A 12,379-nucleotide genomic window follows, 5' to 3' on the forward strand; every position below is an offset into this window, starting at 1 on the left:
AGTAATTTAGCAGATGCTCTTATCCAGAGTGACTTACAGGAACAATTAGGGTTAAGTGCCTCGCTCAAGGGCACAGAGATTTTTCACCTAGTCAGCTTGGGGATTTGAACCATCAACCTTTCAGTTACTGGCCCAACGCTCCTAACCGCTAGGCTACCTGCCGCAGTTGGAGGCCCGACTTTAACCACTCCGTTAAGAGGACAAAAATCAGCCTAAAAGTACAAAACAAACACGGTGCTTCATTGATAGGAATTGTTTATTGTTTTACTGGTATTTCTGATATTAAATTAAAATCCAGGTCTACAGCATCATACAACTTTCTTTCAGGGTCCAATTCTTCAGCTCAGAGTGGGAAGTTAGGATGTATGTAGCTCTGGTCCAGGGCGTTACGTGTGGCTGAAACTCAGCATCAACAAGCTGCACACCCTGGACCAGAGCTGGGACTTATTTTATGCATTTTAAGATCATCGTTCTCAGCAACTCACACAGGGGGAAGTGGATAGAAAAATGGGCAAAATAACTTTAAACCATTCTCAAATTAAATCTACAAAATAAAAAAAACGAAACTTTTTCAATGGAAATTACTCCAGAGCCCTTACAAAAAAAAGCTAATCTGGGATAAAAAGCATAATTTGATACCCATGACCCCACCTCTCCATTCAACTGACAAGGATCATTTACTGATATCAGCCCCAAAATGGAGGAAAACCTCAAGTGACGACAGGCTCAACCGCTTGGACATGCGCTCGCTACATATATCCCTCTCCAGGAAATACTTGAAGGCTGGAAAAAAGTTGAGGTATCTGTTAGACTAAATCTGACTGCTACAGTGTCAAATCAGGGAGTAAAAATAAAATAAAACAATTCAAACCAAAGACTTCATTGAATGCCATCAAAATAGCAGTGTCAAGGTTTGGGCACTTTATAAGAATATAAAGCTGAATGAATTGAATTAACTGACACCTCCCCTGTGCTGACGAAGAGATACTGTGGAATAGGTAGTTGTTCATGCTAACCACTAACCCATTCATATTATCAGACATTAAATGGTGTACCTAGATCATTGTAATCTGTATCTAAAAAGGGGACATAAGAGAAAACATTCCCTACTGAATTGATTGTGCTGTGGACATCAGTTATTTGACGTCAAATGTTTACCGTTGGAATGAGTTCAGTTTTACAGCTTTTATAGTGTGGAGAGAAAATATTAAGAACAGAAACAAAACACACCCTGAGCTCTTTAACCCTGCCTGGCCACCATCTTTCCCCGTTCCTTCACAATCCCTCTTTTCCCCCCTCCCTGCTTCCCTTGCCATCTTTCTTCCTCTCTCCATCCCAGGTGCACAGCACATTGGCCTGCTAAAAGGCATGGACCATTAAGGCATCTTTCTCTCTCTCCGCTATGTTGACCCGTGACATATAGAGTCTTTGAAGGCAGAGTGATGGAGATCCATAGGGACTGTCGGGGGGGGGGAAAAAAAACACATTCCATACTCTGGCCCCTCTGGACGGGAGCCAGTCGAAAGAGGAGAACTGATGCAAGACAGGGAAGGAGAGAAAGAGAAAGATGCAGTGTTGGTAGCTAACCCAGTAAGCAAGCATCTGCCAACAAAACAAACATGGCGTACTATAAGCTTCAACTGGAGCTTCAAAACATTATCAAAGTTAACAAATAACCCAAAATCGAATGGTTTCATTAATGCTAGGACCATCACTCAACTCACTCCTGAGGGCAGGGCATCAACTTAAGGGAAGTGCCTGAGCAACCGAGAACACATCACTCCTGCAATACAAAACACTAAAATAAAGCAGCTAGGTTTATGATAGTGCCTGATAGTTTAATTGAATAACTCTGTGAAGAGGTTTGGGCCAATCAAGAGATCTTCTGGATAGACCGTCAGTGTCTGATAACTCTTGGAGAAATGAGAAAAACAAACCCGATATATACTGTAACTACAATCAGGGGGAAAAAATGCTTCATGTGCAATTAAATAAACAGAAATCAATCCTTCCTCAAGTAATGTATATTATTTACACAGACTTTCCAGAATAAGTCGCGAGAGCGAAAAGGGGCACTGGTTGGTGTGAGTGAGATATAACTTAAAATGATTGAGTCTTTCCTTCGCTGTTGTCCTGAAGCACAGCAGCATTTATTGGAGCCAGGTCATGGAGGAACATGAGGAACCATGGGGAGGAAGAGGGAAGAAGCCTTGTTGCCAAAGTGCTTTCAGCTAAACATGTCCCAGCCAGTCACAGTCAGGGGCCACGGCAGAGAGCGCGTGAGAGAGATGAGAGCACAGTCATTATTTGTTAAATCATTTGATTTGGTGTAAACAAATGCCATCGTTTTGCGCTTGTCAACCCCATAGCAGTCTGAGATTGGATGGACAGGGGGGGCCAGGGGCCAAGAGGAGACATCCAATCACGCAGCTGTTTGCAGTATCCAATCCCAGTGCGAAGTCGTTGGTGGATAAGGGAAGCGGGTGGGTAGAGGGGTTAGGGGGCCAGGGCAGGGATGGGGTTTAACCCCTCGGCAGGCTGCACATCTCGCAGAGCTCTGTGCCTGGCTGGTTCATAAAGGTGCAGTGGAGGCAGGACCACATCGCTGAGGAGGATGCTGGTGTAGAGGGGCCCCCACCCATGGCCCCGTACTCCTGAGGGCCCGATGACTGCCCACCCACCGTGCCTGAGGAGGGAGAGAGGGGTCAGGGACATAAGAGTGGCGGTGACTCTTACCAGGAAGGACTTTTCAGACTTACTTTTTATATGTAGGAATGATACATGTAATGAGCTCCAACCAAATGTATCTTTGTGGTCAATAAAGTTCTACTGAATTGAATGCAAGACAAGTTTAACGCAATCACTTTAAAATCAGATCCAAAATCAAATCAAATTTTATTGGTCGCATACATATTCAGCAGACGCTATTGTGGGTGTAGCGAAATGCTCGTGTTCCTAACTCCAACAGTGCAGTAATATCTAACAAAACACAACAAAACACACTAATCTAAAAGTAAAATAATGGAATTAAGAAATAAGTAACAATCCATTACTCTTCAACAGTGACAGAAATGTAATCATTTCAACTAAGACATGTCAGTGCCCTACCTGGATGGCCAGCGGTACTTACTGCACAGCTGCTCCATGGTGGCCCACTGCTCAGACTTCTTCCAGGTCTGAGCCAGCTCCTCGTCTTTCGTCTTCACAGCGTCCAACAGCAGACCAATGCTGTCCTGGGAACAGATAATTAGAACATATATTTGGGTAAAAAAAAACATTATGTAACTATTTTCTGGCCACGTCAAGATAAGCCCAATCAAATGCAGGGAAATATTGTGATTTTTAACAATAGATTACATCAATCAAGGATTTAGAGCCAAGTTGCCATAAACAAAGAGATTTAGAGAGGGGGGAGGGGGGGGTACTGTTGACAAACACACAATCATTTCCACATTGAACAAACATGGGGTGATAATCTGAACCTTTTGTAGCGTGACAACAAAACAAAACATAGTGCTTGAACGTGTTTGGTTTGAGAGTGTGTGTGTGTGTGGGGGTGTGTGTGTGTGTGTGTGTGTACACAATACGGTTGAGCAATGTCTGGAAGGATACATCGTTCCATCTTCCTGTACAAACAGTTTCACGGTTTACTGAAACTTTGGTCGTTTTTTTCAATACTAGAACACATTTTTGTTACTTCGATATCAAAATGTGTCTCACGTCATATACAGATTGAGAGGATCAAGTCTATCTAGTAATATGTCAATCTTCAAGGGAGCAGTAGATGGCTAGCCAGGTTACTTGCGCCCATGCAGCTGACAGTGCAAGCCGCTTTTGAGAAGCAAGCGAGAGGAGAAAAATGTCCACAACATGGCTTCTAACAGAAACACCATACCTCCACGCCCACAGCTTGTTGACAAAACTGTCTCTAGAAGTGAACTATGAACTTAAGAGCAGATAACGACAACTATGCAAAATGTGTAACAAAGCAGTGCAATGGAGGTTTAGTTGCAAAACGACAAACTATTTTACACGTGACATTTGTATTGTAACATTCTACTAGCAACTACATTCCATTTTTTTAGGAGACAATGACCTGAACATAGTGTCTTCAGAAAGTATTCACACCCTGAGACATTATTTTACAGCTTGGATTTAAAATGGATTAAATTGAGATTGTGTCACTGGCCTACACACCACACCCCATAATGTCAAAGTGGAATTAAAAATATAAAGCTTAAAATGTTTTGAGTCAATAAGTATTCAACCCCTTTTATGGAAAGCCTAAATAAGTTCAGGAGTAAAAATGTGCTTTACAAGTCACAAATTGCATGGACTCACTATGCAATATTGTGACATTTTTGAATGACTACCTCAAAATCGCTGTACCCCACACATACAGATAATTGATAAGTCGAGCAGTGATTTGCAAAACACAGATTCAACCACAAAAGACCAGGGAGGTTTTCCAATGCCTCACAAGTAAGGGCACCTATTGGTAGATGGGTAAAAAAAAACAAAAAAACATTGAATATCCCTTTGAGCATGGTGACGTTATTACTTACACTTTGGGTGCTGTATGAATAAACCAAGTCACTACAAAGATACAGGCGTCCTTCCTAACTCATTTGCCAGAGGGGAAGGAAACAGTTCTGGGATTTCACCATGAGGCCAATGGTGACTTTAAAAGTCACAGAGTTTAATGGCTGTGACTGGAGAAAACTGAGGATGAATCAACATTGTAGATGCTCCACAATACTAACTTAAATGAAAGTGAAAAGGAAGCCTGTACAGAAAACAAATATTCCAAAACATGCATCCTGTTTGCAACAAGGCACTAAAGTAAAATGTGCCAAAGAAATTAAATGTATGTCCTGAATACAAAGCATAATGTTTGGGAAAAAATCCAAGAAAACATCACTGAGTAACAGTTCATATGTTCAAGCATGGTGGTGGCTGTATCATGTTATGGGTATGCTTGTCATCGGCAAGGACAAGGGAGTTTTTTGGGGGATAAAAATAAACGGAACAGAGCTAAGCACAGACAAAATCCTAATGGAACCCTGGTTCAGTCTGCTTTCCAACAGACACTGGGTGACAAATTCACCTTTCAGCAGGACAATAACCTAAAACACAAGGTCAAATATACACTGGAGTTGCTTTCCAAGATGACATTGAGTGGCCTAGATACAGTTGACTTAAATCTATATTGAACAAAAATATAAAAACGCAACATGTAAAGTGTTGGTCCGATGTTTCATGAGCTGAAATAAAAGATCCAAGAAATGTCCCATAAGCACAAAAAAGCTTAATTCTCTCAAATGTTTTGCACAAATGTGTTTACATCTCTGTTTGTGAGTATTTCTCCTTTGCCAAGATAATCCATGTACCTGACAAGTGTGTCATATCAAGAAGCGGATTAATTATTTAGAGTCTAAGACGTTTGGGGAGGGTGCTAAGCTGACATAACTCAGTAAAATAATTTAACATTTTTTTTGCATGTTGCGTTTATAGTATTGTTCCATATAGTTAACCTATGACAAGACTTTAAAATGTCTGTAGCAATGATCAACAAAAAACTTGAATGTGCAAATATTGTACAATGCAGGTGTGCAAAGCTCTAAGAGACCAGATGTAATCGCTGTCAAAGTGCTTCTAGCACGTATCGACTCAAGGCTGAGTCAATACATTTGCAAAAATGTCTAAAAACATCTTTTCACTTTGTCATCATGGGGTAATGTGTGTAGATGGCTGAGAAAACCTCAAATACATTTCTTATTAATGCTGTAACAACAAAAATGTGGAATCAGTCCAGTGGTATGAATACTTTCTGAAGGCAAAGTATTCATGACATTTATGTGAGCATTATATGATTACAACCCAAAAAGTAAATGTGAAATGCACTCATAACTTCACTATGACAATGTACTTAGACTACATCACATTTATCTGGGCTTGCTAGAAGTAGTCACTAGCCAGCCAGCAGTCATGGGCGAAGCATTGCACCCTGGGAGTTGAAATGCACCCTGGGAGTTGAAATGCACTCTGGGAATCATAGTAGGCGGTGTAAAATCCATTGCATCTCACTGGTGTGTAGACTATTGCAATATAGAAGCTTTTCTGTGAACAAAGAGATCGTAAGGAAAAACTTACTGACTAGTTAAGACACTAAATCATTTCCACATTGGACAAACGTGGTGATAATCTGAACCTTTTGCAGCGTGACAAACCAAAACATTGTGCTTGAACGTATTTGGTTTGAGAGAGTGTGAGAGAGTGAAGGTATTCACAATACGGTTGGGCGATGTCTGGAATGACACATCGTTCCATCTTCCTGTACAAACATTAGTTTTGCCCAATATATACCGAAACTTCAGTACTTTTCCAACTCCGAAGTGTGTGAAATGCACTCAACTTGCTATGACAGCAATATACACTGAACAAAAATATAAAAACGCAATCAAGTGTTGGTCCTGTGTTTCATGAGCTGAAATAGATCCCAGGAATTTCACCATACGCACAAAAAGCTTACTTCTTTCAAATTTTGTGCACAAATTTGTTTACATCCCTGTTAGTGAGTATTTCTCCTTTGCCAAGATAATCCATCCACCTGACAGGTGTGGTATATCAAGAAGCTGATTAAACAGCATGATCATTACACAGGTGCACCTTGTGCTGGGGATAATAAAAGGCCACTAAAATGCGCAGCTGTCTCACACAACACAATGCCACAGATGTTTCAAGTTGAGGGAGCGTGCAATTGGCATGCTGACTGCAGGAATGTCCACCAGAGCTGTTGCCAGATAATTTAAGGTTCATTTATCTACCATAAGCCCCCTGCAACATTTTTTTTTAAAAAAGGTATCTGTGATACTACGTCAAAAAACGTGTGTATCGTTTCTGTATCGAGTATCGCTTCCGAATAAAGTGACCCTAATCTTGTTATTGGTATTAAAGTCAAAATTCTGATATCGTGACAACACTAACAAAACATCGTTGACATACGATTGTCCAAATACCATGTATTTTTTTCCCCCTCTGGAGGAGAATGGGTGTTGTGCATGGAAGGGTCAATTGGCGGGAAGAAAGCAATATAATGGATACATTGCTAATAATTTTTTTTGTATCTAGTCTAGACTGCAGAAAGATGATCAAATTGGTAGGGCTGTGTTTCTCTTGTCCATAAAAATACCCAGACATCACTTAGTATTTCCTTACCTTTTAAAAATGAATATTATAGACCTATCAAGTGTAGGCTATTGTTCCTACCCCCAAAAAATGACAATATCCATCCGGACCTTTGCCACCTAGGACATGTGTGTGACCGAACCTTCTCAAATAGACCTAAAACATGAGTATAGGACAGACTAAAATATTCTGTCAAACCATGAGACTTATTTTCACGTGTTCTTCCCCCCTCCACTCACTACTCTAGGTGATTTACTTACTTGATTAACACTAATTCCTTAAAATGTGACTTGTAGGCCTATATTTAGGATTTGTACAGTTTGATAGGTAAAAGGCATATCCTAATAGGCCTATTCGTTTAACATTTGCCACTGTTCATTTGTTTCTAAGTGTTATAAATTATCCTTTTACTTTATGATTGTAGCCCAATTTACATTACCTACACTTTTGGTCAAGCAGAAACATAAGGTTTGTTTGAACTTCCTATTCCTTTAGTATATTTTGCAATTGTTTTCTTATCTCTCGTCAACAAAAACGCAATTGTAAATTCGCCCAACCCTAGGGTACAAATCTGTACGCGAGTGAGAGTATGGGTGTGTGTGTGTTGGGGGGGGAGGGGGGTATTGTGTCTGTACAGAACTTACTCTGAGAGGCATGACCTCGTTGGTGACCAGGAAGAGGAGCAGGTGGAAGTCAGACACCATGTCCAGGAATACAGTGGAGGTGCACTGGGACAGGTACGTAGCTAAACTGTGGAAATCCTGTCACACACAGGAAGGAGACAACATGGAATATGATCAAGAATAATAACTTCCTATGACCCCCATAGCCCAGGGACTCTAAGGATGAATTGGCAGACAATCATGTGATCAGGTCAGATCGAAAACAGAGAAATAATGGCTGTTGCCAAAGTAGGTTAAAAAGGTCAGAAAAACACATTTGGGAGCCTTCTGTATGTAGGTCATTCTTTGACCACTGAAAGAAAACAAAATATCAAACCTCACACGTCAGAACAACCATTTTAGCTGTTATCGTGTGTGTGTGTGTGTGTGTGTGTGTGTGTGTGTCAATGTGTACCTGTGTCTCTCCCAGGATATCTCTGTTCTCTATGGGAAAGCGTGGTGTGGAGCTGAAGGTGTACTGGGGGTCCTTGGGGAAGGTGGTGGTTATCTGGATAGAGATGGAAAGAAGGAGTGAGAAACAAAGTTAACTGACTGGATCCTCTTGTCTTTTGGCCCTCCCACCTCTCCCGCTGCGCCAAGTTAAAACTTCTGTCCTGGCACCACAATGGTGGAACCAGCATCCCCTTGAAGCTAGGATAGCCGAGTCCCTCTGCTCATTTTCCGAAAACATTTGAAACCATATCTCAAAGAATATCTTAAATGAATCCCATAGCGCAGTCTGCTTGTTAGAGAAGAGTTGACTGGAAGACAGTTCCATCTTGGAGAGTCCCTTTGACATCAGCGAGATGTAGAGCCAAGACAACAGATGTCAGTTGAATATGAAAACAGAGAGGACCACGAGACGACGACAGAGGGGACCACGAGACGACGACAGAGGGGACCACGAGACGACGACAGAGGGGACCACGAGACGACGACAGAGGGGACCACGAGACGACGACAGAGGGGACCACGAGACGACGACAGAGGGGAACACAAGAGAAGTAACAAAGTGCTCTCAGCTGGTGCCAGTAAATATTTGGCGAGTCCATCTAGTTCTTTATTTTCTTTGGCTAATCATTGGACAGAACAACCTCATGATGGGTTGGTAGAGTTATGGTGATTTGGATCTTTCTGTACGGCGTGGAGCTGCCAATATTTTACCACATTATTGTGGAAGGAGAAAGACATCTTTACAGCGTCGGGCAAAGCTTCAGTTGGACAATTTAGTTGTTCGTAAAACACACATAGCAAGTAGAAATGTGAAACGCTAGTTAGATGGAGAATGTAAATTAACTAATATTAAGCGGACAGAAGCGTATTTCAGTTGACTGGCCCTGCTATGCATCTTAAACTCAAACCTGCCCTACCACTCCTCATGTCATTGGTTGATTCCCTTCTTTAACCTGCATAAAACGGCAATGTACACACCCACATTCTTTCATACTTACATCTATGATAAGGTACTCCACAGGAAGGGGCCGGGCTAAATATGTGATGTCATTGCCAAATTTATCTTTGTCCTGTTGAGGGGGGATGAAGAAAAATGACAATCAATGGAGAGAAATACGACAGCTGTAACTGTTCAATAGTTATTTGGTATTTTATTAGGATCCCCATTAGCTGTTTCTGTGGTCCACAGAGTACATGAAACATGACATGATACAGAACATTAATAGACAAGGACAGAACTACATACAACGGCACATCAATACATACACATAATATCTAGGTTAAATAGGGGAGAGACGTTGTGCTGCGAGGCGTTGCTTTGTTTTTTGAAACCAGGTTTGCTGTTCATTTGAGCAATAGGAGACGGAAGGGAGTTCCATGGCTCTATATAATACCTACTGCTTCCTTGAATTTGTTTTGGATGAGGACAGTGAAAAGACCCCTGGTGGCATGTCTGGTGGTGTAAGTTGACTACGCAAACCATTTGGAATTTAACACATTGTTTCTCATAAAAATAAGTGATACAGTCAGTTTCTCAACTCATAGCCAAGAGAGACTGGCATGCATAGTATTTCAAATTAGCCTTCTGATTACAATGAAGAGCAAAGATGTGCCGCTCTGTTCTGGGCAGCTGCAGCTTAACTAGATCTTTCCTTGCACCACTTGACCACACGACTGGTAAGACAAAACTAGAACCTGCAGGACTTGCTTTTTGAAGTGTGGTGTCAAAAAAAACAGCATCAGACCTCTCCCCATCTTTACAACTATTGAATCTACAGTACCAGTCAAAAGTTTGGACACAGCCACTCATTACAGAGTTTCTTATTTGTACTATTTTCTACATTGTAGAATAATAGTGAAGACATCAAAACTATGAAATAACATATGGAATCAGGTAGTCAACAAAACAAAAAAAAAAGTGTTAAATATAAAATATATGTTGATATGTTTGAGATTCTTCAAAGTAGGCACCCTTTGCCTTGATGACAGCTTTGCACATTTGGCCTTCTCTCAACCAGCTTCACCTGGAATGCATTTCGATTAACAGGTGTGCATTTTTCAAAGTTATTTAGTGGAATTTCTTTCTTTCTTAATGCGTTTGAGAAAATCAGTTGTCTTGTGACAAGGTAGGGGTGGTATACAGAAGATGACCCTGACCCTATTTCTTAAAAGTCCATATTAAGGCAAAAACAGCTCAAATAGGCAAAGAGAAATGACAGTCCATCATTACTTTAAGACATGAAGGTCAGACAATACAGAATATTTCAAGAACTTAAGATTAAGTGCAGTAGCAAAAACAATCAAGCGCTATGATGAAGCTTTCTCTCATGAAGAACAGGAAAGGAAGACACAGAGTTACCTCTGCTGCAGAGGTCAAGTTCATTAGAGTTAACTGCACCCCAAGTAAATGCTTCAGAGTTCAAGTAACAGACACATCAACTGTTCAGAGGAGACTGTGAATCAGGCCTTCATGGTCAGATTTCTGCAAAGAAATCACTACTAAAGGACACCAATAATAAGAAGAGACTTGCTTGGGCCAAGAAACATGAGCAATGGACATTAGACCGGTGGAAATCTCTCCTTTGGTCTGATGAGTCCAAATTTTAGATTTTTGGTTCCAACTGCCGTGTCTATGTGAGACGCAGAGTAGGCGAACGGACGATCTGTGGTTCCCACCGTGAAGCATGGAGGAGAAGGAGTGATTGTGTGGGGGGGGGCTTTGTTGATGACACGGTCTGTGATTTATTTAGAATTCAAGGCACACTTAACCAGCATGTCTACCACAGCATTCAGCAGCGATACTCCATCCTATCTGGTTTGCGCTTAGTGGGACAATCATTTGTTTTTCAACAGGACAATGACCCAACAACTCCAGGCTGTGTAAGGGCTATTTGACCAAAGAGAGTGATTGAGTGCTGCATCAGATGACCTGGCCTCCACAATTACTCGACCTCAACCCAATTGAGATGGTTTGGGATGAGTTGGACCGCAGAGTGAAGGAAAAGCAGCCAACAAGCGCTCAGCATGTGGGAACTCCTTCAAGACTGTTGGAAAACCATTCCTCATGAAGCTGGTTGAGAGAATGCCAAGAGTGTGAAAACTGTCAAGGCATAGGGTGGCTTACTCTGAAGAACCTCAAATAACATTTTGATTGGTTAACCCTTTTTCGTTACTACATGATTCCATGAGTTATTTCATAGTTTTGATGTCTTCACTATTATCCTACAATGTAGAAAATAGTGAAAATAAAAACCCTTGAATGAGTAGGTGTGTCCAAACTTGACTGGTACTGTATATGTTTTGACCATGACAGTTTACAATCTAAGGTAACGCCAAGTAATTTAGTCTCCTCAACTTGTTCAACAGCAACACCATTCATTACCAGATTCAGCTGAGGTCTACAGCGTCAGGAATGATTTGTACCAAATATAAGGCTCTTAGTTTTAGAGATGTTCCGGACCAGTTAATTACTGGCCAACCATTCCAAAACTGACTGCAACTCCTCGTTAATGGTTTCAGTGACTTCATTAGCTGTGGTTGCTGACACGTATAAGGTTGAATCAGCATACATGGACACACAGGCTTTGTTTAATACCAGTGGCAGGTCATTGATAGAAATAATAAAAAGTAGAGGGCCAAGAGAGCTGCCGTGGTACACCACATGTTTGACATTAGAGAAGCTTCCATTAAAGAAAAGTTCTATTCGATGGATAGATCTGAAGACACAATATGGCATTGGTTGAAAAGCCATAAAAACACACGTTTTCAACAGGTTACGGTCAATAATATCGAAGGCATCACTTAAAATCAAACAGTACAACTCCCACAACCTTCTAAAGATCTACTTATTTCAACCAAATCAGTCATTTGTGTCAGTGCAGTACATGTTGAGTGCCCTTCTCTATAAGCATGCTGAAAGTCTGTTGTCAATTTGTTTACAGAGAAATAGCATTGTATTTGGTCAATAACAAAAATCCTACAGTTTTTTTTAAAAGAGCTGGCAGCAAGCTGATCGGTCTGCTGTTAGAACCGGTAAAAACCACTGCCACTCTTGGGTAGCGGAATGACTTTGGCTT

The 12,379-nt window shown here is 41.1% G+C and overlaps 1 protein-coding gene across 1 annotated transcript in view; it reads right to left on the reverse strand.

Moving 5' to 3' along the window:
- Positions 1-238: 238 nt before the first annotated feature.
- LOC115201690 (nuclear protein localization protein 4 homolog) overlaps positions 239-12,379 on the reverse strand; it is a 31,649-nt gene continuing 19,508 nt past the window's right edge. The window contains exons 12-16 of the mRNA XM_029765514.1: positions 9,302-9,373; positions 8,266-8,358; positions 7,833-7,949; positions 3,131-3,233; positions 239-2,686 (exon numbers count right to left, since the gene is read on the reverse strand). Of these exons, the coding sequence (XP_029621374.1) occupies positions 2,523-2,686; positions 3,131-3,233; positions 7,833-7,949; positions 8,266-8,358; positions 9,302-9,373 (549 nt within the window). The 3' untranslated portion in view covers positions 239-2,522. The remainder of the gene's footprint in view (positions 2,687-3,130; positions 3,234-7,832; positions 7,950-8,265; positions 8,359-9,301; positions 9,374-12,379) is intronic.

This window comes from Salmo trutta, chromosome 10 (genome assembly GCF_901001165.1).
Source record: "Salmo trutta chromosome 10, fSalTru1.1, whole genome shotgun sequence".
Taxonomy (NCBI): Eukaryota; Metazoa; Chordata; class Actinopteri; order Salmoniformes; family Salmonidae; genus Salmo; species Salmo trutta.